Below are 26,206 nucleotides of genomic sequence, written 5' to 3' on the forward strand. Positions count from 1 at the left end.
CTATCTTATATTAATATATATTTTTTAAAAAATATTTATTTATTATTATAATTTAAAGAAAAAAATTATTTTAAGATAGTCAAGTGTAATTATGAAATGTATTGAAAATATTTATGAATAGTTATGGGGGTATTTTTGAAATATTTATAGGTAATTATAAGAAAATTTTTGAAATATTTTTGAATAATTAGAATTTTTTTTTTTTTTGTGCAAATATGAAAAGTCTAGAGGGAAACCAGCTGGGCGGTTAGGGCCGCACTTTCTTGTTCACGAAAACGAAGCCTCTGGAATTGTGTCCATGGCTCTAACGGAACTTCCTATATATACATACACAAGCCAGTAGATACATTCTTTTCTTGACGACTGGGCTACTCAAAGAAGTAACCTGAGTTCTCTTCTCGATCGATTCCCGGCGCCGAAACCAGATTTGCGCCCCGGGGGGGGGGGGTGTTGGGCAATTGGAAGCGAGGAAGACGATGGAGAGCAGAGGGAGACCATCTCGGGGAATGCTGCCGCTGCTGGCGCTTCACGCTGCGAGCGAGTTTTACAGGCTTCAGAGGAAGCCGCCTGTCACCGCCGGCCTTCTCGCAGCCAATACTCTCATATATCTCAGACCTTCCTTTCTCCGTTCAATTCTTCCTTCTATTGACGACGTCTGGTTCAATCCCCACCTCATCATCAAGGTATAGTATGCCGAAGCCATCTCTTTATTGAACTTTAATTCTTCTTTTTCTTTATCTGCACTTGTAAGTTTCTTTAGGAAAGGTTGGTAACCTATTCAAAACAGGGAAAACTGCACTTTTGGGGCTGGCTCATGAGCTATTCATTATGGTTGGAAGAAAGAAGCTATGTTTGTATCGGTAGTAGTTTATTTTTTTCCCACAAATTCTGTGCTAGCGCTAGATTGAGAATTGTTTATAAGGTTCCACCCGCCATCTGCTGTAAGTGGTTTGATGGTTGCATTAATGAGGTATTGGGTGTGGGGCTTGTCTTGATGTGATGGAGAATGGTTTTTGGTTATCTTTACGGGGGTCTTATTCGTTCATTTGATTATGTTGATTTTTATGCAATATTGTGCATATGAGGAGATCTAAATTTTCTTTCTAGTGTTATGCTTTAGGGTTTTATATGTATGGGATGTGAATGTTATAGGAGAGAGAGAGAGAGAGAGAGAGCCAGAGAGGAGGAGGCGGAGGAGGAGGAGGAGGAGGAGGAGGGGGAAGAGATGTTTCTCTTTTGACCATGAGGAGGAGGGGGTGAGAGATGTTTCTCTTTTGATCATGAAAGTGGAGGGTAAATGGAATTAGGGATTTATATGGTCATAACTTTCATGAAACAACAAATTTGTTCTTTAAAACTAAAAAAGAAAAAAAATAAAAATTTTCAAAATTAACCTCCTTTTCGAGAAGTAAAATCTAAAACCATCCATAGAGGTGTGGACGTACTCTAGATGTATATAGGTTGTGTCCCTGCATGTCCCAAGCACATCTCTCAATTATCCGAGAAAAGTAAATATATCTGGTACATATCCTTGCATATATTAGGTATATTAGTATACGATGTGTGTATGATAAGGATATTGCAAGTATCCATTCTTCATGCAGAGCATATACATCACTTAAAAAAGAAACCATTTTTGTTTCAACTTGCTATAACTTATAACAATATATAAACCAAGAGTTGTGATCTAAATGTTCTCTTGGTCAATTGATCGATCTTCAATGGGGCATTGTCAAGTTATCAATATCTTGGATCTTGATTTTTAGGATTCCTTTTATTTGTAATGGTAGTGGGGGCAATAAAAATGTTAGGATATCAATCAGTTTGATCAAAACTTATAGCAGAAAATCATGGCAATATTTCCCTCATCCATAGTGTGTATTATCTCATTGCATTCTCGTGTTTTAAAAATTGGAACTATTTTCTCCATTTTTTTCCTTTTGAATTAAAAAACAAAGCAGGATAGAAGTATTTTAATGTGTACAAACATGTTTGTTGCTTTGTTTGCCATCTAGCCATTTAGGGACGTGGTCTAGGTCTCGCCCTCATAAGGAAGAACAAGAATGGGGTTTGAGAAGCGGGGGAGATTTTGGCAAAAAGCCTTCACAAAATCTCATTCACCTTATCTATAGTGGGTGATGACAATGATGACAATTACAACCAATTCAATCTTAACTGTTCTAATTGAGCACAAGATGGAACTTGTAACAGGTAAGGATAAAGATGGAATTCTGAACAAATAAGGATAAAACAAAGTAAAAATATGATTAATAGAAAACTTTAACCTATCATTTATTCCCAACAAATTCCTCTTCACTGATTGTGTCAATCTCTTTCACAAACCTACAAGCCAAATGCACTATCAAGCTTCAGATCCTCTTGGTTGATTATGCCATTGCCCACCAAAGCTCTAAGGCTAGGCGGTCATTCTATTGCTTTTGTAAGTTGGTAACATCCTCAAGTAGAGATTTCATTCATTCATTGAATTGGCTTGGTGATGCAAAATAGCAATATATGATTTTTTGCCAAGAGAGCTTGGAACTGGTGGATCCCTTAGGTAAGGAGGTGAGGTTGGGTCTGAGTCCCAGAAGATATGAGAGAAAGAAAAAGAAAGTTAAAAAAGAATTAAAAGATTTGGTCTTCTATTAATTATGAGGTTGGTAAGAATGGGGCTTGGGAAGGGTGGCAAATGATTTAAATTATGAAGATTTTCAGCTGGAATGTGAGAGGTATAGGGGGAGTTACGAAGAGGAGTCTTATAAAGGAAGTGTTTTCTAAGTATTCTCCAGACATTGTATTGATTTAGGAAACTAAACTGGAGATGATTGAGATCATTAGGAGTATTTGATGTGTTTAGTGTCGGGTGTCTAACTTCTTATCATTTGATGGTGCTTTAGGTGGTGTTGTTTCCTTGTGGAACTCTTGGTCTATTTCTATTGTAGATATTTTAGTGGGCTTCTTTGCTTTCTTTGTTCTTGTTGAAGTGAAAGGGAGGGGTCAATGGTGGGTTTCTTTTGTGTTTGCTTTACCTAGGCCTGTTGTATTTTTTTTTTGGGTTTTGTTCCCCTTGGTGCCTAATGGGTGGGGGTTTTAAGGTGGTGAGATTTCTAGGGGAGAAGAAAATTGGGGAGGGGGTGGCGGGGGGGAAGGAGAGTTTTGACTAGTATGCAACATTTTGACTTGTTGATAAGGTAGTGTGGCCTTAGAGATTTGCCTCTGAGCAATGCTACTTATACCTGGTTTATTTAAAAAAAAAAAGGGGGGGGGGGGCGCTAGGGCAATTTCTAGTAGACTAGAAAGGGTTTTTTTTTTGGGAGGATGAATTCTTTAATCTCTCTCTTGAACTATTCTTCTAAGACCTACTTTTGATCACTTCCCTATTATGCTAGAATCAAGTAGGGAATCTTGGGCCCCAACTCCTTTTAGGTTTGAGAACGTGTGGTTGGATCATGCTTCTTTTAAAGCCACAAGTGAGAAGCTTTTGGGAAGAGGATATAAGGAGGGGTTGGGAAGGTCTTAAGTTTATGAGGAAGTTGAAACATCTTAAGGTGAAGCTAAAATCTTGGAAGAAGGAGGTGTTTGTTGATGCTAGAGTTAGAAAATCCAGAATTCTAGGTGAGTTGGGATCTTTGGATAAAAAGGAAGAGGAGACAAATCTCTTGGAGAGTGAGGAGGCGAGATGGATCTCTCTAAAGAATGAGCTGGAAGAGGTAATTTTTAAGGAAATGAGAAGTTGGAGACAAAAAGTGAAATTCAAATGGGTTAGAGAAGCTGATTGTAATACTAGTTTCTTCCATAGGCTTGCAAATGGAAAGATGAAAAATTTGATTAGGAAGCTGTTGGTTGGGGAGGGACAATTATTAATGATCCCAATAGTATTGCTACTAAGATCTCTGATTTCTTTGAAATCTTTATTTTGAGGAGGTGGTTTGGAGACTGATGGTTGAGGGGTTAGAGTGGAATCCCATTTCTAGAGACCAGATGCCTTGGGTAGAGAGGTCTTTTGATGAGGAGGAGGTGAAGGGGGTAGTTTTCGGGATGGATAGGGATAAGGCTTCGGGTTTAGATGGTTTTAACTTGGCCTTTTTAAAGGACTACTAGGTTATTATTAAGGGTGACTTGCTTAAAGTTTTTGCTGAATTTTATGGGATTGGAGGTTGGGCAAGAGCATTAATACCACTTTTATTATTCCCATGCCTAAGAAATCTAGATCCATTAAGGTAGAGGACTTCATACCTATTGGTCTAGTCTCTAGTGTATATAAGATCATCACCAATGTTCTAGCTAATAGGCTGAGTGCGGTATTGGACAAGTCTATTTCTATAGCTGAGAGTGCCTTTGTGGCAGGAAGACAAATTGTGGATGTTGTTTTGGTGGCTAATGTGGTGGTGGAGGATATTTGTATGAGGAAAAAGAGGGGGTTCAATTTTAAATTGGATTTTGAGATTTATGATAGTATTAATTGGAGTTTTGTGGATAAAGTTTTTGTGAGGAAGGGTTTTGATAAGCGTTGGTGTAGGTGGTTAGAGGGTCGTTTGTCTAACGTGTGGTTTTCGGTAGTAGTGAAGGGGAAACCTAACTCTTGGTCTAGGGCTTCGAGAGGTATTAGAAAGGTGATCCACTTTCCCCTTTCTTGTTTGTCTTAGTTGCAAATGTGTTGAGTAGAATGGTGGATAGGGTTGTGGAAAGGGGGATGTGAGAGGGTTGGAAGTGGGGGGAGAGGGAGTGGTGGTCTCTCATCTCTAGTTTGCAAATGATATCATTTTATTTTTAGAAGATCAAAACCCTTCATTCAGTTGTGTTCTAGGTATCCTCAAAGTCTTTGAGAGAATTTCATGGCTTAAAATAATCGCAGGGAAAATTGGTTTAGCAAATATTAATTTGCTTGTGATCGAGATAGGGAGCGATCTTTTGTTGTGGGGTGTTGTATATTGGAGTGGCCTTGGACATACATAGGGGTCCCGTTGGGGGGGCAATCCTAGATGTGCGTAATTTTGGAATCCGGTAGTGGAGAGAGTGGTAAAGAGGCTTGATGGTTTGAAGGGGGCTCTATTTTCCTTAGGAGGTAGAATCACCCTCATGTAGGCCTGCTTATCTAGTATCTTGTTATATTATTTGTTTGTTTTTAGGATTCCAGTGGGGATTGCTAAGAAGATTGAGAAAATCATGAAGGATTTCTTATGGTCCGGAGTTGGAGGCTTTATGGATCGTTTAGTTTGGTGGGATGAGGTTTGTAGGCCAAATTGGAAAAAGGGGGGGGGGGTTGTGTCTTGGAATTTTGGTGTCTGAAGATATCACCCTTTTAGCTAAGTGGTTATAGCGTTTTCCCATAGAAGATCACTCGTTTTGGCATAGTGCGATCAGGAGCAAGTATAGGGTGGGTGAGAATGGTTGGGGTACCAATGTTAGTTTATGATGTTCATTGGAGAGCCCATGGAGATCCGTTTCTCAAACTTATCCTTTATTTAAACGTCACATTAAATTTGTGGGGATGGGCTCTCGGATTCGATTTTGGAAAGATCTGTGGTTGGGGAATGATATACTAGCCACATCTTTTCCTCTTTTCTTATTCTTGTGCTCAGGGCAAGATAATTTGATTTCTTTCTTTGTGGTTGTCTTGGATAGCCCTCTAGTTTCGTGGAACTTCCATTTCAGAAGATCTCTTGACAATAGAGAATTGTTGGAACCCTCATTCTTGCTGTCGTTATTGAACAACTATCAACTTTCTTCAGCTAAGGATACTTGGTTTTTTGGATCATTTGGGGGTGTGTTCTTGTAAATCTGTTTTTGAGTTTTTGATCTGTTCCAGTTCTTGTTTTCCCCTATATTCATCTATTTGGAAAGCTAAAGCTCCCCCAAAATTAAGGCTTTCATATGGCTGATTGTGCTTAATAAAATCAACACTAATAACCTGTTGCAAATAAGGAGACCTTTGAAGGCCTTATCCCCAAATGTTTGCGTGCTATGCTAATTGAATTCTGAAACGGCATCCCATCTATTTTTACACTATGATAATGCATGGCGAATCTGGAACAATCTATTTGGTGTAATGGGCGAATCTTGGGTTTGCCCAGCGTCAGTGGAGGAATTGTTGTTAATTTCTTTTGAGGGTTTTGGTAGAACTGTGGAAGGAAGGACAGGGTTGCACTTTGGAAATGCGGTATTTTTGCAGTGCTGTGGGGATTATGGTTGGAGTGTAATGCATGGATTTTTTCAGGGAGAAAATTGAATGGCAGAGCTGATTTGGGAGAAGGTTTGTTACATGGCTTCTTTATGGTGTGTTGGTTTCAGTTGCTTTAAGGGAGTTAGTTTTTCAGAGGTTCAGCGAGAATGGAGAAATCTTCTGCTCTGAGTATTGTGTGTGCGTGTGTTTTTTTTCCCCAGTTTTTGTTTCCTTAGTTTATTTTTTCTGGTTTTCCCAGATGGAGAAGTCTTTTTCTCCTTTTAAATTCTCCTCCTATCTATGAAATCTCTTCTTTTTCTATTAAAAAAAGGAATTTGGGAGAGAGAGGAGAGAAGGGTGATGAACAGCAGTTCTGTTACAGAGTAGCTGCAAAGTTAATGCGCAGGGGAGTGAATATGGAGAGGAGAGTGGAAGAAGAAGAAGCAGAAGAAGGAAGAAGAGAAGAGGAGGAGGAAGAAGAAGGAGATATAGTTGGGGGGAAACACACACTCATTCACTTCAATTTCAAATTCAACAATAACTACCTCTTACACGGTTTTCACACCCTATTTGTAAGAAAGCTTAAATTATAAGAATGACACATAACCCCTAAAGATACATTAAATTACAAACAAACTGTTAAAACACACATATATTACAAACAAATCCCTATATACACACAAAAACACTACAAATAAACTAGACACATTTGGATAGGACCCAAAAGTCCATTGACCATATTCTTTGAAATCGGTCTCTACACTGGGTCAAAATGATCCATACAATTACCTGCTTCCTATCCTGCAACAGTTCCTTCCTTTTTGAAAGTACTTGACTCCATCAAGTTGGGGAAAGCACCAAGGAGTCCATCACCATGAATAGAATCATCTCGCTTCATAAGACAGGAACTAGCAGTGTGCTTCAATTGAGTGGAAGAGCTTGAGATGCTATCCACTTGTTCTTGCTCTTGTCAATGGAGAGGGTATATAATTTTCATAGGCAACATGCTTAACTCTCCAGGGACGACCAAAAAAGATATGACAAATCTTGAGGGGAAGGATATTACACTGCATTGTCTCCACGATTGAACCAATCTTGAAGGTAAGCAAGCAAGTTAGCAAAGATCATGGACTTTCAAATTGGCATCCTTCATCCAAGCAATTTTGTTTTGATTGGGATGAGTTCAACTTCCAAATTTAACTTCTTCACAGATTCTTTAGAAACTATATTCATACAACTGCCAGGATCAACAACCAAAGTACAAAGTTGCTTATGAATCATGACAAATCACCTAGTTTGAAAGATGCTGATTTGTCTCCAATCTTCTTTTTCTTTAACCTTGTGTGAAGAGAGGATAAGTTAAAGAACTAAACAGTTTTTCACACTATCATTAGCTAGGTCACTTGGGATTTTTGTCTTAGTTTCAATTACTTGGATAGCATCATCATCATCATCTTTTTTGTGCAATGGCCATGACTTCGTGAGGATATTATGCAGCTCGATGCCCAAAAACTTGACATTTGAAGCATGCACTTGATGGTTGGAGGGATGCTTAGGAGTCTAGTAGTACTCTTCACAACTCCACTGGTACTCTTCTCAAATCTAAGGATTGATGTAGTTGTAGGAGCTTACATTATGTACCTTCCTGATTTGCGTGGCAACCTGCATCCCCAACTGTATGAGATGTACGTAACAAGCTTGGAGGCAACATGGCTTTAAACGTTTCTTGTACGAAGTTATCATCACATCCTCTTTTCAGTCTATGTCGGAATATGAATATGAGTGGCCAAATGATAGAATCTATCTGCCACTATCTTTTCTTCTTGCTTCAAATCAAAGAGTTGTGTAGATGAACACTGCTAGTAATTGGAAGGTACAAATTGCTCGTGCATGGCTCGCTTCCTCTCAACCCACATTCTAATCTCCCCAAATCTCCTTCTTCTAAAGATCTTTTGTTGTTTAATCCACCAAATTCAAGCAATTCCTATCAATTTTATTCAGCCAAGTACAACTTCGAGCCTCATCCATGTCATACCATCAGAAGTAGTACTCCATGAAAAACACCAAATTGTCAAGTTGACCAGGAGAATCATCTCCATTGAAATCCGAAATTTCTAATTTAATTCGTTCATTGAAACAGTCATTTTGGCCTTCACGCAATTCAAAGTATAAGAAGCAACTGCAGCAATACCATTTTCGTGTTTGGTAGGAAAATCAATGGGCCTCTTACCCAAGGCTGCAGCTTCAGTTGTTAACCAATCCAAATAATTAGTAATAGTTTCCAAGGCATTCTTCATATTTTGTACCCTACACCCCAAAATTCCATTTTTGCAGTGCTGATTTTGGTTTAACTATATATAACACTAAGGACCTTTTACACAATTTGCCAACAATTCTGAATTTACTTGTGCAAAAGCACTCACTGGACTCTCAGTTTCTCAAGAACTACGTTCAATTTCTCCTTATTGTAGATATCTCATGAAAATTAAACAAACCCACAAAAACAACTTACAAATGGCAGCGACTGTCTGATTTTGATGCTGTCAACACTAATGGATCCTCAAAATATGTACTAACAATCAAGTTTCTATCAAATTTCTTAAAAATTTGCTGAAGGTACTGTGGCTGGAAGCAAATAACTTGCAGTTCTTGAAGCTGCAAAACAGGCAAAAATTTTCCCACATGCACATCGCGCGTGAGTCACCAGTGATAAAACTGAAAATTGTGGGGAGGGTAGATTGGAGTGTAGTGATTTCAATGATGGTGGTGGTGTGATGAGAAAAGTGTAGGAAGTTAGGATTTTGACGGGCTAACTGCTGGGGAATATTTTTCCTGTGTGTGAGGCCCCATGCCATTTTGTGGGCTTCTATTTTTTTGTGGTGGTGGAGGCGTCACAAAAGGTTGTCAGAAAAGTGGGGTTTGAGATATGGGTAGCGATTGTATTGACGTGCAGATGATGAACAGTGCAGGTGTCTGGTTTGGGGAGTGCTTCATATGACCTCATAGTATTTTTCTGATCTATGGGAAGAGTAGCACGGATGAAAGAATGATGGTAGGAATAGAGTTGGATCAAAGGGGCATTGGTTCATGGAAGTTACAGCAATGGGTGCAGTGGAATTGAACCAACAAGGCTCTGATGCCAAATGATGAAGAGCAGCAATGTAGGATTACTGCCAAGATAGATTAGAGAATTTGGGAGAGATATAGGATAGAAGGGTGATGAACAACAATTCTGTTACAGAATAGCAGTAAGAGGTGCTGCCTAGGGGAGAGAGTAGGGAGAGAAGGAGAAGGAGAAGGAGAAGAAGAAGAAGGAAGAAGGTGGAAGAGAGGAGGAGAAAGAAGAAACAGGTGAAAAGCTCACTTCAATTTTAAATTCCACAATAACTCATAGATGGCTTTCACAATCACACCCTTACTTATAAGAATTACAAAAAATTACAATAATCACACATAAAACCCCTGGAGATGCGTGAAATTACAAATAAACCCCTAAAGCATGCATATATTACAAACCCGCTCTCAAATGCACACAAATCTACTTCAGATAAACTACTACACATTTGGGTTTGGGACCCAACAATCACTTGACCCTATTCTATGAAATTGCTCTCTAGACTAGGTCAAAATGATCCATCCAAAACCCACTTCCCGTCTTATGTCATCAATTCTTCATGCCTTGGCTTCCCCCCTAATCTGCTGAGAGTAGGAGGTTTTAAAGCTTTGTCTCCCTTGTGCCGTACATGTGCAACAGTGGAAGTAGCTCATAGGATGTGTCTCATTTGTTTTTACACTATACATTTGCATGGGGCTTGGGGAATACTCTTTTTGGGCTTTGGTGAAGTGTGGATTTGTCCCAAGTCAGTGGAGGAACTCCTGACCATTTTCTTTACTGGTTTTGGGAATGGTAAGGATGTAAAGAGGTTGTGGAGGTGTGCTCAGGGTGTCCAGTATTTGGCTTCTCCTTGCCACGTGTAATTTAATGTGAAAAATAAGGAGTTGACACTTCAAGTCTCTTATAAATGCCCAGCCTATCTATACATTGACATGGGGCAACACTCTGGCTGATTTGCAATCATATTGGCTCATTGCTCAAGATGCATTGAAGAAAACATGTATACTTTAAAATCCAAAAAGACTTTGGAAGCTATCCTCTTAAGTCTTAACTATATAAATGCTTTGTTATTTCAAATTCATCATTATTCAACTTTAAGCTCTCTGGGATTTGATCAAAGCACTTCTCAATTTCTACTTCTGACATGTTATTTAGCTCTCCATTAACCTGGATTTCTACTTCGCAAGCTTCTTCTTGGCAAGCTTCATTTGCGTGGTTTCTAGCCTAGACTTTAGAACTGTTTAGTGAGTTCAGTGTGACTATGGTTCTTCTGCTTCTTCTTTCTTTGTTTATAATTTTTTAAAGGTTTAAAACCTTTTGGATCCATTTTTGTATTACGGTCTTGTTAGTGCAATTGACAATGGATAAACTCAATTATATTGGTGTTTAATTTAAAAATAAACTCAATTAGTTTACACCAATTTAATCATTCATTCTAACAAGCACGATATATATTTTTTGATAAACCTAACAAATATGATATAAATAATGCAGAAAATTAGCAAATATAGATAGGAGAAATAATACTATTTATAATGGTTCATCTCAAATCTGGTGCCTGTGCCCATTATTCAAGTAATCCCCTTGAGCTTTCTACTAAATGCAATCTTCTTCACAGAGAATGTGGAACCAAAATACAATGATGGTTCTACCCAAATCATTGAGGCACCAACCTCACACTAGGTGCCTAAACCTTGTACATCACAAGGATTACTTGCCCTCACACCACCCGAAAACAGTAATTACACACTCAATGAGGAAACAAAATTAGCACGACCAAAGTCCTTTTATAAAAGAATGGCCTCTCAAAAATAAGGTCAATATTATAGTGATAGAATTCGGCACAGAATAGGATGGTTAATCTCAAATGCTTGGGGCTAACTATATGCACGACTCTCTTCTTACTTTGCTTATTGATCAAGACGTACACACACACACACCCCAAGTATAGCCGTTAGAGAGTGTCCAATTTGCACTTACTTTGAAAAGGTCTCCAAGCTTATCCCTTAGGACTTAAAGAGTTTAAATGAGGGAAGGAAACAAAGAAAAATCCAATATCCTAAAAATATGTAAAATCAAATCAATATATTGTAATAAATATAATCTTAGCCGATTTGTGGGCATAATCAAATATTGTGGTTAAGGCAAGAAAGAGAGATTAAGAATAATCTCAAAAATATTTGACTTTCAATTAACCATCAAAATTATTCAAATAATAAAAAATATTATTTCAAACTTAAATGCCAAATACGAATTCCAAATGTGGACATAAAACACCTTTTTTTAAAATATTGAATAATTTCTTTGACTAAAATATGCTTACTTCTGAAGTAATTTGTACATATATGCATCTATATGTTTACATTAACTAAAATATTTATTTGAGAAAAATATCCTTATTTTCAGTTTTTTCTCTAGTGACATATCCTTTTATGACTCTCCTTAGGTACAATATTATGTTTGAAAGATATAGTTATTTTTATAGTTTGTTTATATGGAAATACTATGTGAACATAATGTAGTGAGTGGTGCTATTTTTATTATACATTCCAATCTCCCATAATATAATAAATTTTTGTATCATGTGTGAAAGGATGTCTTCCTAAAATTTCTGTGTATCAAACTAAAAAAATCTTGTTTCACTCCTAGAATTTCAATAAAATAAATTAATTGTAAAACACAATAAAAATGTCTAGGACAATTATAAATGTTCAACACTTTAAAACAACTAGTTTAAACTAACAAATTGAAAAAATAACCTGAGGGCAAAAAGATATGTACACGACCTCTCTAAAGAATTCAATACTGCCCTCAAACAAGTTTCACTACGAAAAAACTGATGTTTGAAATTTAAATTCTATATAAAAATATTTGAAACTTCATCTTACTCATGTCAAATTTAATTATCAAACTCATTTAATCCTTGTCATACCTATATAGCAAAAGCAAGCCTCCATGGCATACTGCATGTGCAAACATGGAGATATTTTCTTGGAATGGTTTTGTTGGGATTTCTTCCCACTTCCTTCATTTAACTGAACATTAGTTTTCTTAATTATTTATTTGTTTGTTATTGTACAGTTTTACCCTTTTATTGTTTTTTGGCCAAGTTGGTTGGAGTATATTTTATCATTGGAAGGGTGCTGCACCAAAATGGCTTCTTTCTTAGTTAATAATAGGTAATATTTTTTTGGATAAAGAATGAGAAATATAAATAAAAATAATTTAATTCCAGACAAACCCTTATTATCTTGTACAATATTTTTTCTTTAATGTTTTTAGGGTTGTAGGTTTATTTTTCCTTATTACTATTTAATTTTTTTATATATGAAAAAAATGTGTAAATTGCATGTGCATCTTCTACATAATTATGTAAATCGCATGTGCATCTTCTAAGTTAATTAATTAAAAAATCCCTAAGAAAGTATGGATGCATTTGATGTTCTGTTCATTTAAAATATTAACTTACACAATAATATCCTTGATTTTTTTCCAAAATACCCTACACATTCCTACAATATAACAATTATGTATATTTTGCACATGTCTTCCGAAATATTGCATCTATATGTCTATTGCGAACACTCTAGTATAGATACTTACTAAGAAGTACGTGGAAGGAAAGGTTCTTCCACATAGGATTTGGAACCCCCTACTCACACAATATACTATTAGCATTTGGACCCATATAAGAGAGATGTATGGTTTGGTGTGGGTCCCAAAGATGTGAGTCCCGCATCACTTTAGTAGGTCCAAATATTAATATAACATCTTGTGAGTGGTGAGTTTCAAATTCTACATGGAGGAACTGTTCCTTACAAGTGTTTCTCTATACTTGTTAGAAGAAAAAGTTGACATTGTCTTTGATTTAGCCTTATCAATTTGTTCATAATATATTTAGATGAGACTAGATGATTTTCTTGTAACTTTTGATAAAATAAGATGATTTCCTCATATGATTAAATATAAAATTTCTTTCAAATTAGCTACACACAAGTACCATGTTCTAAAATTTGATTTTTAAAAATAAAATCCATTAGTTCTAGTTGTTGTAACCTAAGTATTGTACTTGTTGTAACCTAAGTATCATATTTTAGTTAGTTCAAAGAAAATATACTATGCAGATACATCATATAGAAGCAGGGGTAAGGCTGCGTACATTTTAATGATCCTCCCCCTACCCTCGCAAAGCAGGGAGCATTGTGGCCCATGGGGACCCTTTTTAGATATATTATATAAAATTTCTATAAATAGGCTCAAGCATTGATAGTTTCATATATAAATTTTATCATAATAGTGTATTATCAATTTATTTGAAAAAACATAAAAAAATATATTAGAAATTTCTAAATATGATGTTCAAAATTTCTAAATATGACTTTCTGTTCTTATTGTTTGATAAATATATTTGTTTAAACAATTTATTAATATTTGGAGTATGTTTAATTATTATTATTCACCTGCAATCACCTGGAACAGACGTGACAAAATTTACTTGACCCAATGGTAAGGGTGTAACACTCAGACCGAAAGGATACAGGTTCAAGTCATGTGAACAACTCCAAATATGGAGATAAGGCTGCGTACACCATGTCCTCCCCAGACCACCTGTATGTGTGTGTGCATGTGGCAACAAAGAACTGTAGTTAAAGTTGAGCAATTTAGACAATTCATTGGGTTTGACTTATTTATCTTCAATTGCTGTATTGGAAATGATCTTCTGTAAAATTATAGGCGACCTCAAGAGATTACAAATAAAAGATTGTTATCTATGCATGACCATGTTTCTCATGTGTAAACTTTAATTTTGAATTTACAGTATGGGGACCTGAAGCGTTTTTTCTTGTCGGCATTCTATCATGTGAATGAATCTCATCTGGTCTACAACATGATGTCACTTTTATGGAAGGGGATTCAGTTGGAAACTTCAATGGGAAGTGCTGAATTTGCATCCATGGTTGCTGCCCTGCTGGGTATGTCACAGGGAATCACGCTACTGCTTGCCAAGTCCCTTTTTTTGTTCTTTGACTATGAGAGAGCTTACTACTCTGAGTACGCTGTTGGATTTTCTGGTGTCCTCTTTGCCATGAAAGTGGTTCTCAATTCCCGGTCGGAAAACTACACTTATGTGCATGGATTGATTGTGCCATCACGACATGCTGCATGGACAGAATTGATTCTCATCCAAATGTTTGTTCCTGGGGTCTCATTCCTTGGCCATCTAGGTGGAATACTTGCTGGAATTCTCTATCTACGGTTGAAAGGTGCATATTCTGGTTCAGATCCTTTGGCTGAATTCATCAGAAGTTTAGCTGGCGTGTTTACCTGGCCTTTTAGGTTTATTCGGGGCTTGTTTCAGTTCCGAAGGCGGAGAATTTCTGGTAGAGGAACTGTTGGTGGGAGTCAGACTGGTGGGACAGAATCTGGGATGTGGAGATGCCCAGCATGTACTTATGAAAATTCTGGTTGGTTAAACATATGTGAGATGTGTGGAACAGATAGGAGTGGCAATGGATTTTATTCCCGTCAAGCATCACGTCGTTCTCATGATGTTCCTTTAGAAGAATTACGGCGTCGGAGGATTGAAAGATTTGGGAGATAAAAAAAAAAAAAGGGCAGCTCAGTACGCAAAGCTCCGGCGTATCCAGGGTCTGGGGAAGGGACAGACCATGATGGGTCTATAGTATGCAACCTTACCTTGCATTTTTGCAAGCTTCTGCTCTACAAGTAAATAAGGAAAATTGTTATCTTATTAGAACGAAGTTCTAGGAATGACACGAGAATGTAAATTTTCTCTTACAGTTTTGCAATATGCATTGATGTTGATATGGCTTTCATTGTAACAGACTAAAGCTGTAAAATGCAAAGCTTATGTTTTTTTTTTATATTGTTATTTTTTAATTTTAAGGTTCTCTCCTGTTTTTAATCTTATTTTGCCACAAAAAAGTCTTTTAACATCCAATGTTGACACATTTCTGCAACAACTTTGCTAAAGTTCAGGTACATCACTGCTGCATTGCATGGGTGACTTCCAGTGTCCTTATTGGGTGCTGAGTTGGTTGCTTGCTTCCTGTGGTGTTCGCTGGTTGATTGAGTTGCATGCTTCCTTCTTGCCTCTAATTACGGGTACTATTTCTAACCTTTTAGTTTGTGTCACAACTCCCTTCTAGTTTTTTACATGATTTTCATTTGCTGGATTTTGGTTCCATTTTTCTGCATCATTGGGTTTGATCTTGTGCCCTATGAAGATGAAAACTGTTGGATGTTGAAGGAGTACAAGTCCTACTTCTATTTGTTCTTTTAACACCCTGAATCTTTGCCAAACCTGCTTGGCAATCATATCAAAAGAAGCAATGAGCTCCTGATTTTTGATGAAATCATGTGCTGAAACTTCTGAAATTGGTTCCATTGGCTCCTCAAACACATGTATCCAATTCTATACACACAACTTTTTATCAACTTCCAGTTTTTAGTACCGTAGGGATATTGTCTACCTGATATTGAATATGGTACTGGGAGCAATGGAGAAGGTCAAATCTTCTGTGGTAGGTTCCTTAGGCCTTGGACAATAAATTTGTAGGTTTTTTAAAATAAGTATATCTTGTTTTTTTTTTTTTTTTTAAAATGTTAAATGATGAGGTATCTTATACTGTGCTGCTCTTGTAGCTACTTTTTGTTTTAAGGGGAGTTTGAGGTGCTTAAAATATCTCTGACAAGAGTATTAATAGTGATATTTCATGTATAATTTAAGTCTCTGCCATATGGTCCTTTTCAGGTGAAGAGTTTTATTACTGTCAAACTGTCAAAGTATCCAATTCCACGAGTGTTTTGTTGTATGAGGAACAGTGTATGGCATATGTGAATGGTCTTTATATTGATGGAATTGAGTAATGAAACTTTGGGATGGAGGGCATGGCCTAAATGAGAGATTGAATGCTGGGGTCCTACATTATTTTTCATATTGTTCTCGGTCATTTTCTTCTCGAGTATTACTTGCTCTTTTCTTGTTCTTCATGCTTGCCCTCTTTCAAAAACTGCCAAACTCTTATGATTTGGTGATTGTCATCGATTGCTCAAAGCTTCTAATCAATTTTGTGACAGGAACCCCATTGGTGCAATAATAATTATGATAATAATATCACAATCACCTTTTGCATGTGAAACATCTTGTGTTTTCTTTTTATTGGGTCTTACTTTTAAATTTTGTCATTGATATTTGAATGGGTAAACATAAAGCAACATTCATTTGTGTTTAATATGCATGTTTGGGTCATTGGCTCTAGGTTGGTATATTGTTGATGGGAATTTTTTTATGCCTATTACTATTGTAGACTTATGAGTCATACGATGAAATTGTGGGAAAGGGTAATTGAACAAAGAATAAGAATATAAACAAGGGTCTCAGAGAATCAATTTGGTTTTATGTTTAGGAGATCGACAATAGAACCTATCAATCTTCTACGAAGGTTAATGAAAAAGTTAAACATACATCTCATTATACATAGGGTAATTGAAATTGCATGTAGATTGTCCAAGTGTTCATTTCTAGACTAACTGCAGAACAACCCAAAACTCAAACTCTTCTTTTCCTTTTCAAATTTCTTAGGAGTCTGAAGACATTGAGGAGGTACCGTTAGTGGCAACAATTTTCTTAATGTGCTTAGTAGGCCACAAGTTTATTGTCCCTCATTGCCTTGTTTAAACATTTAGCTGATGTAAGCGTCTCTTGTCGACATTATAGGCTAACATTATAGATTGAATACGATACTACTAGGGCTGTACAAAATTTATTGAAAATTTGAAAACTGCACTATTGAACCAAATTAAGCTACAGTTTGGTTATTTGGTTTTTGTTTCAGTTATGGTTTTCAATTTTTTACAAAATCGACTTTTGGTTTCAGTTTGTTTTTTTTGGTAAAATCAAATACAAAAACTGAAATACACACACACACACACACACACATCAAAAATTAAATTTATTGTAATTTCATTTGCTTTTGATTAGTATTTAGCAAGCATTTTACTTGAGCCATTTTGTTAATTAGTTATTTTTCCAATTTAACTAGTATTCATGATATTGGCAGGCAAACTAGTCAAATGTAGCATGCAATTCCATTATGTTAACTACTTTAGTGCATGATTGGCTTTATATAGCAAAAAGAATACCCAATGCCCCTTCCATGATCCATCATCAAGTGAGCTACTGAGCTCACTTAGTTGCGTGTGAATTATCCCACATTGGGGATGAAAGAGAATGTCCCCCCTTATTACCTCTATGGGCGTTAGGTTCTTAGTATTGGCCAAAATGTATTGAACCAAATTGATTATAGCCCTCCTTTGTACTTCTATGGGCTATACATCACACGATATTTTGGTAGAATATGCATGTATATGAAGTGATATTGGAAAGTCTTAGGAATTGGCAAGGAAGTCTCACCCATGCAACTCGATATGAATGCGGGTAAGGTAGGGGCTTGCGATTCACACTCTTTTAAGAACTTACCCCATGGATGAAAAGCTTGTAGAATTTTTTCTTTAATCTAATCCATATCTCTCTTATTGAATTGAGTGTGCTAGGCTGGTCACTATACACCCATAACATCTAGGCAAACATTAGGGCCCTTATTTTCACACTCCTTAGTGTTAGGTTGGTCTAGCATTTCATAGATGTAGTTATGGCCCTTTTTTTTTGGGGTTTGTCATCTTCCAGGTTAAGGTATCATGAGCACATTCAGGAACCATATGCCCCTTAGCATGGCAGTAATGACACTCAATGATCGGGTTAATTGGTCGAGATGTGATAGGAGCTGACCTATCCCTAGAATTGGAGGACGTTGGTTGACACTTTGTTTAACTGAGGATGATGGATTAAGGTTGTTAGATCCTTTTAGGGCAATGGGAGCAAATGGAATCTATGACTCTGTAGCTCTATCAAGGTCATTGATCTAGGTTGATTAGTGATTCTAGCTTGGGGTGTGGCTCTCCTGTATTGAATTAGGTAAGTTAAAAGAAAATCTCTCTTTTTAGCTCATTCCCTAACAAAATAACAAACTTAAGACATGGTAATTGTAGAATCGATGAGAATGAGGGACCATGGAACAAGAAGTCCTTGAAATGAGTCATCTAATCAGTGGCACTAATGGTGACCAATCTAAAATTATACTATTGGACTAGCAACTATGAGTGACCTACTTGGGCACTCTAAATCATGCTGAATTGTTTGTCAATATGGCTTCGTCGAGCCAGTAAGGTTCATCTTGGCAAATTGGACGAGGGATGCATTAGTCATGCCATACTAGTCAAAGTAGTCCTTTAATTCTTGTAACCAATCTAAGAAAGAGACATGGTCTAACCTACTATAAGTTGTAACCTTCTTTGCAATGTCATCATTGTACTTGTGCCTGGGTTGAAACTAAGATCTAGCAATCCTACCAAGTACGTCAATGGTCCTGGTAAAAGAATAAGGATGCTTATGTTGTGGATCAAAAGGGCGAGGTGGCAATGATATGCATCCATGACATCATTATAAGGAAGCTTGTCCTATATGGACTTTACTACCATATCCTTAGTAAAGACTCTAGGTAGTAACCTAGGTAGAGTACCAACTGAAGGTTGCCTATGTTCCATGACATGGCCACAGATTTTGCCTAGTGCATTCTAGGAATTGGAGTACATATAAAGTAATGAATACCTTGTGTTGACTCATAGATGTGGGTATCTTAGAGTTCTACTTTGGCTTCATAGATAGGTTGTTTCCTTAGACGCTTTTCATGTAAGGTAAGTTGATGTCCAATTGTTGACCTATTAGAGTTGCTATGTCAAATTGTCAATGTAGAAATTAGCCTTTTTTTTGTAGAACTTCGTGATGCTTTGTAGGATTTGGTTAATTGAGTTGTGGAGTTGGGCTAGGATGGGATTGGTTAGGTTTAATTGTCTCTATTTAATTTTCTATGGTAGCATGAGCATATGGGGAACTAGACAAGTAGCCTGCATTTGTTGATATTATACTTAATGCAACTCGAGTGATACTATGCAAAAAGAATAAATGCCTCTGTTCAGGTGTGCGGAGTTAATTGGTGCAATTTGGACAAGCCCAACAATATATATATATGTGTATGTATGTATGTATGTATTAGGCATAACGATAAAATTGTTGTTATATGACTTGAAGGTCATGGGTTCTAGGCATGGAAACTACCTCCTACAAAAATGTAAGGTAAGATTGCATACTATAGATCCATCTTAGTTCGACTCTTCTTTGGATCCCACATATGTGGGAGCTTTATGCACCACGCTACCTTTTATATATATAAATTGGCAATAAAGGAATGCAAAGGGGCACAATAGATAAACTTAGACCATGAACTACCACGGGCATGAATTGCAATTTTCGAAGTTGGAACTTGTACCTTTTCCGAAGTCTCAAAGCCTGATGATTGAATGATTGTCTTGCTGGAGGTGATTGGGTTGACAAGCTGCAACAATTGGATGAGTAAATTTGAAATTGTCAAAAAGTTTGCTGAGAAACATTGTGTAAACCAATAAGCCAAGTAGTTATTGAGGAATTAATTTCATGAATGAGAAGAAGGTAAAAAGGAGAACAAATCTGTTTTTTTTTTTGGTAGAGTGATGAGAACTCTTTTTTTTTTTTTTTCATTCTCTCTCTCTCTCTCATGCCCCCCTTTCCCCCTTAAAGCTAAATTGGATCAAATGGTGTTAAAACTCGGGTCGGTCTTGCTTTGGGTGTGTCCTGAGTTGGGCTAGTCAACAACTTGTTTATGGGTTTGGGTCATCATAAAAACTAGGCTGGTCTTATGCCGTTATGGACTTTGTTGTTCCATGTAAGATAGGAGTAAGGTCAAAAGAAGAGATGAGAGGATGGGGCTTTACCTGGGGTTAGGGGTTTGGGTAGTTCTCCAATTCGATAGAACATGTAGATGGAAGATATTTTTAATTTTTTATTTTTGATGCAGCAGCAGTTACCTTTTTATTTCCTTTTGGGTTTATTTTTCATGTTTTGCTGTTGGTTTTGCTTCTTCTCCTCGGTTTTGGTAGTTCCCAACAACAGCTTTGTTTGTTTGTTTGTTTGTTTTTTCATTTTTTATTTTATGATGTGAGAATCATGAAGGATTGGGGATCCCAGGCAGTGGGGATAAACAGAGAAAAAGGAAAAACGTTGAGGTATTTTAGAGTTTGGATTTTGTGGGTGGTGGTTTTGTGTGTGATGTGTATGATAGGCTAGGGTTTTGGCTGTGGCTGGTATGGCTGGATCAGTGGTTTGTTGGTGGCTAGGCTAGCAGTGGTGGATGGTTGTTTGATGATAGTAGCGAGGGAGGATGGAGATGAGGCTATGATACCAGATGGATATGTGACTAATTGGCAACAGAGAATCAACAAGAAAATAATTGCAATTTAAGAGAAAATTAATAGAAGGTGATAACTAACAGGAATAAATGGGAAAAATAAAAAGAAAGGGAAAATCAAAGCAAGACTGAATTTAGGGTTTAATCCTCAATATTTAATGGGTCTCTCATGATGGGAAAAATAAAAAGAAAGGGAAAGTAAATTAAAACTGAATTTAGGGCTTAATCCTAATTGGCCTCTCATGGTTATACATCAAGCCTTTATGTAGGTTTTCTCGTAATAATAAATAAGTAAACAATCTATACAAAATAATACCAAATCCCTATAGAAAATCACATAAATACCTTTAATAATCATAAAGACTCTAGATTATGCCTATGTTTGTGGTAGACATGAATATCTTGCCGAGTGTGATCCCCACCACAATTTATTTGGCGATTTACTTTGTTTCTATCCCTTTAGAGGTGAGATTGTTGAATATGAATGCAAACATGCAGTAGGAAAGATTTGTGGTGGTGTTGATGTCATTCACAAACTGGCTTCCTCTTGCTTATAACTCTAATTAAACTAATGTTTCATTCAAGACAACTTTGGAGTAATTTCAACAATACAAGAAGAAGAAGAAGAAGAAGAAGCCTTAAGTCCCACTAGTTGGGATCGGCTACATGAATCCTTTTCTACTGATTTATTCAATTGAGAGCTTTCTCTTCCACTAGCTTAAGAGCTATTAAAATCCTTCCCCAATACCTCATTTCAAATTATTTTAGGGCTACCTTTACCCCTTTTAATATTAGAAACAATAATTAACTTCTTCTCATAGGTGCACTACTACAATTATATTTTAAATGCCTAAATCATCTAAGCCACCCCTCCCTAATCTTGTTTTTGACTGGTGCTATGCATAGTTTATTGTGTATATGCTCGTTCCTTAATTTATCTTGTAATGTTATACTACTTATCTTCCTTAACATTTGCATTTTGACAATATTTACTTTTTATACTTGTTTCTTAGTTGTTCAATATTTTGATTCATAAAGCATGATTGACCTTATAGCCGTCTTATATGACTACCCTTTAATTTTAAGGGTATTATACAATCACATAACATACTTGATACACTTCTCCATTTTTCCCAACCGACATTAACTCTTATGTATTACATCCTCTTCAATTTCTCTTCTTGCTTGCATAATAGATCCAAAATGTTGAAATCTATTTGTGCTATTAAATTATGAACTTGAGATATCATTTACAAATTGGCTTTCTTTTGCTTATAACTCTAATTAAATTAAATGCTCATTTGGGACAACTTTTGAGTATTTCAACAACACAACAAGAACAAGAACAATAACAAGAACAAGAAACCTTAAGTCTCATTAGGTGGGGTTGGCTACATGAATCTATTTCTGCCAATTTATCTAATTGAAAGCATTTTCCTCGATTAGCTTAATAGCTATTAAATCCTTCCTCATCACTTCATTCTATGTTAGTCTAGGTCTACCATTGGCCCTTCTAATGCCAGAAACAATGACTTTCTCCTCCTAATAGGTGTGCTGCTAGGATTGCATTTCAAATGCCCAAACCATCTAAGCTAGCCTTCCTTTATCTTGTCTTCGATCGATGCTATGCATAGTTTATTGTGTATATATTCGTTTCTTAATTTATCTTTTAATGTTTATCATTGATCCACCTTAACATTCATATTTCGACAACTTTTACTTCTTGTATATGTTGTTTCTTAGTTGCTCAACCTTTTGATTCATAAAGTATGGTTGGCCTTATAGTCGTCTTATAGAACTTTCTGTTTAATTTTAATGGTATTTTACGATCACACAACATGCCTAACAAACTTTTCCATTATACTTAACTTACATTAACTTTATGTATTACAACCTCTTCAATTTCTTCTTTCACTTGTAGAATAGATCCAAGATGTCAAAATCTACTAGTGCTATTACTTTCTTGATTATCAAATTTAATCTTCTCTCCATTACTCCCCTTTTACATTACTGAAATTATATTTTATATATTTTATCTTATTCCTACTTATCATAAAACCTTTAGACTTGAAAATGACACTCCAAAGTTCTAACTTAGATTCCACACAACTCATACTTTCATCCATCAAAACGATATCATCTGCAAACAACATACACCAAGGGATCTCATTTTGGATATTCTTGTGACTTCATCCATCATTAAACCAAAAAGATGAAAACTCAAAGTAGAACCTTGATGTACACCTATTGTGATTAGAAATTCTCTTGATTTCCTTCCTAGAGTCATAACGCTAGTCGTTATTCTATCATACATATCCATAATGACCGCAGTATATTTACTATAGACTTCCGTTTTTTTTAGAGAACCCATCAAAGAATTTCCCTAGGTACTCTATCATAGTCTTTCTCAAAGGTCAATAAAAAGCATATGTAATTCCATTTTCTTTTCCTTAACTTTTGCATTAATCTTCTTAAAGGTCAATAGATTTTATTGTCGATCTAGATATAAAATCAAATTGATTTTCTGAAAGTCTCCTTTCTAGTCTTATTCTTTGTTCAATTACCCTTTTTCATAGTTTGTCGTATGACTTATAATCTTAATTTTGAGATAGCCATTATAATTTTGAATATTGCCTTTGTTTTTGTATGAAGGTATTTAACGTGCTTTTCTCCCATTCCTCCGACACTTTTTTGGTTTTTATGGTAGTGTTGAATAGATTAGTATATACTTCCTTTTATCCCTTAAACATTTCCAAACTTCAATTGGTATATTATTTGATTCTATAGATTTCTCACTTTTCATGTTTTTTAAAGCCATCTTAACTTTAAGGAATCTAATTTTGCGAATAAATATGTTATTTTTAGTCTTTTCCTCATTTGTCACTTCCAAGCTCAAGCTTTTCATTTGGTTTTCATTAAACAACTTATTAGAGTATCTTCACCCCCTCTCTTTTATCTCTTCTTCTTAAGGCATTATCATTCTTGTCCTTTTATACATTTTATATTGACTAAATCTTTACATTTTCTTTTTCTAACCCTAGCAAGTTTATAGACGTCTCTTTCTCCATCTTTTGTATCTAGCCTAATTTATAAAGTATCATAAGTTCTATGTTTAGCTTCACTAATAGTCTTTTTTGTTTTCTTTCCTCTTTATACTTTTCAATTTTTTTTTTTTCTATTGCTTTGTCAGGTTTAATACCATTTTTTTTTGGTCTTTATGACTTTTTGGACATTTTGATTCCACCACCACCTTTACAACCCGAATATCTTTATTTGGGTTAAAACCTTTTTTGTTATTTTTATGATAGAGTTAGCCATTCTATTCCACATTATGTTTGCATCTAATTTATCTCCTATTGTCCAATCACTCTCTTTAATCATTTTACCCTTGAATTTAATTATATTTTTTCCCTTCAAGCTCCACAATCTAGTCTTTTTGAGTTGATTTATGTTGTTCTTTTTCTTCCATTTTTTTAGTGTGTAAATATATATATAAATATTAAGACTCTGTGTTGTGTAAATAAACTTTCATATGGGATAACTTTACAACCTTTGCATGATAGATGGTCCCCCTTTCTAGTTAAAAATAAATTTATTTGGCTTTTTTTAATCTTCCCACTCTCGAAAGTTATTAAGGCAGTGTTTGGGAGCATGAATTTCAGACCTTGGATTTGGATTTGAGTGGATTTAGACAAATTTTATTGCAATTTTACATTATATTTTATTCGAGTCCAATATAAATCCAAATTCAAGGGCTTCCCAAACATAGGGTAAATGTTATTCTCTTTTTATATAGTTGTTATCCAATATAACCAAATCATAGGACATGACAAAATCTAAAATTGCATCATTGACCTCATTTTTATCTCCATATCCATGACTCTGTGTATTCTCTTATAACTTATATTATCCTTTCTAATGTGTCCATTCAAGTAAGTTCCTATAAATCTCTTTTTCGACATTGGTATCCTTTGTATAATATCTCAAAATTATTTTTTAAGGTTTTTTGTAAAGCCTATTTGGGGAGCGTACTTACTATCTCTAGGACTAGAGCTATCTTGATTTTTATGATACTATTTTCTATTCTTTTAACATCTAGTACATTGTCTTTTAGGTATTTGTCTTCAATGATTCCCACCTAGTTTCTATGTTTCTCATTTCTAGCGTACCAAATTTTAAATCCCGGTTTTTCAATTTCTCTTGCTTTCTACACTATCCATTTCGTCTTTTGAAGGTAGATTAAGTGCAAAGCGTTGCTTTGGAGTAGTTTCATTGTAAAAATTTTTGTTTAAGCTAGCTTGCAACAGCCAAATTTCCTCCTATGCAGTCAATTGGCAGCTTAAGAGAGAACCTTGGAGTGATTGCACCCTACTTCCCTACCGGTGGCTTTTAAGTCATAGTTCTGATAGAATTTTTACTATAGCTCTCCATTATTTAGCTACGGAGATCCATAAGAAGTCATGATATTAGCCGACTCCGTTGACATCTGCAACTGTCTAGCAGCATAACCTCAGGTTTAATGGATCTTTTCCTATCTTCTTCACTTCTCAAAAAATTAATTCTTGTCCTACAGACACAATTTGGAAAAGGATGATAAAGGCAAGTTCACTGTTTCTCTGTTATGTGCTACTAGTAATTTTTTTATCCTAACCTTATGTTTTGTTTGTGGAGTGCGTTTCATAGGAATAGGTTAATTATATGGTTATGATTTATTATTCAAACAAATATATTGCAACGATAAACCAAATAATAACATGAATCTTTTATGATTCAATAATGAGAAATAGATAAAGAGTAACTATTTTCAAATTTTACCATGGGAATATATATTCTCGTCTTATTTAATGTTTGAACGAAGTAATAAAGAATGTACAATGAATAACTCTTACCTACATAACCAAAATTTTCACTATATTTCATTTTATTTCAAGAAATAGCTATCGTATGAACCAAACGAGCCATAATTCTCTTTGCCCAGTGCAGTATGCTTCAGCATTACAAATTTTCTTTGTTGTTTGCAAGTATAATGCTTTCATCAATGCTTGTTTACCCTGCCAAGTTTATTATTATTCTGTATGTCATCTTTGGATTTGGTTAGAACAACAACATCATCTAAAACTAGTTTTGCTCAGAATCATCATCAGGAAACGACTGTTCTGTGTCACTTGAAATCAACAATTTTTTTCTGTTGGACGAATTCCTCACTGGGGTACTCGTCTCATTGCAGCTCTGCTGTTCCGTTCAGCACTCTGGGGTTACCTTCCTACATCTTCCTCTCATTTACCTGTGACCGACATGATCCTTCATGGATACTAGGAGGCAAGCATCCCATTGCCTCTTTTCATATTGCAAAATCTTCTTCCCATGTTGAGGTTACATGCATGCGATTTGATCGTGTAGCTGCGTCTGAACATTCCCTCTTGTCAACATGAATAGATGCCCGCACTGGCTGGTCCAGGACATGCAGCCAGTGGGGGTTGAGGTTCATGCATAATACATTTTTAATATTTTTTATTCTATAAAATTTAAGATTTTACAATTATCCATTAGTAGTAATCATAAACT

General features: G+C 35.8%; 1 protein-coding gene across 4 annotated transcripts; it reads left to right on the forward strand.

The window, feature by feature from the left end:
• The first annotated feature begins 215 nt into the window (after nt 1-215).
• LOC131166171 (rhomboid-like protein 14, mitochondrial) lies at nt 216-26,180 on the forward strand. Of its 4 annotated transcripts, none has more exons than XR_009139753.1 (4): nt 247-683; nt 14,098-15,062; nt 15,279-15,404; nt 25,774-26,180. XR_009139753.1 is itself a non-coding variant. In XM_058124487.1 (2 exons), the coding sequence occupies exons 1-2, from the start codon at nt 477-479 to the stop codon at nt 14,878-14,880; spliced, it is 990 nt and encodes a 329-aa protein (XP_057980470.1). In that variant the 5' UTR covers nt 216-476; the 3' UTR covers nt 14,881-15,159. The 4 variants fall into 4 exon arrangements, 1 of the variants encoding a protein (XP_057980470.1); XR_009139754.1 differs by lacking the exon at nt 25,774-26,180 and adding an exon at nt 16,054-16,237; XR_009139751.1 differs by lacking the exon at nt 25,774-26,180 and adding an exon at nt 15,527-15,994.
• Nucleotides 26,181-26,206: the final 26 nt, after the last annotated feature.

The sequence above is a fragment of the Malania oleifera genome, chromosome 10 (assembly GCF_029873635.1).
Source record: "Malania oleifera isolate guangnan ecotype guangnan chromosome 10, ASM2987363v1, whole genome shotgun sequence".
NCBI lineage: Eukaryota > Viridiplantae > Streptophyta > Magnoliopsida > Santalales > Ximeniaceae > Malania > Malania oleifera.

Coding starts and splice junctions, on each gene's coding strand:
- LOC131166171 (XM_058124487.1), top strand. CDS start 477: ATGGAGAGCAGAGGGAGACCATCTCGGGGAATGCTGCCGCTGCTGGCG. Junction 684..14,097: donor ATCCCCACCTCATCATCAAG/GTATAGTATGCC, acceptor TTGAATTTACAG/TATGGGGACCTGAAGCGTTT.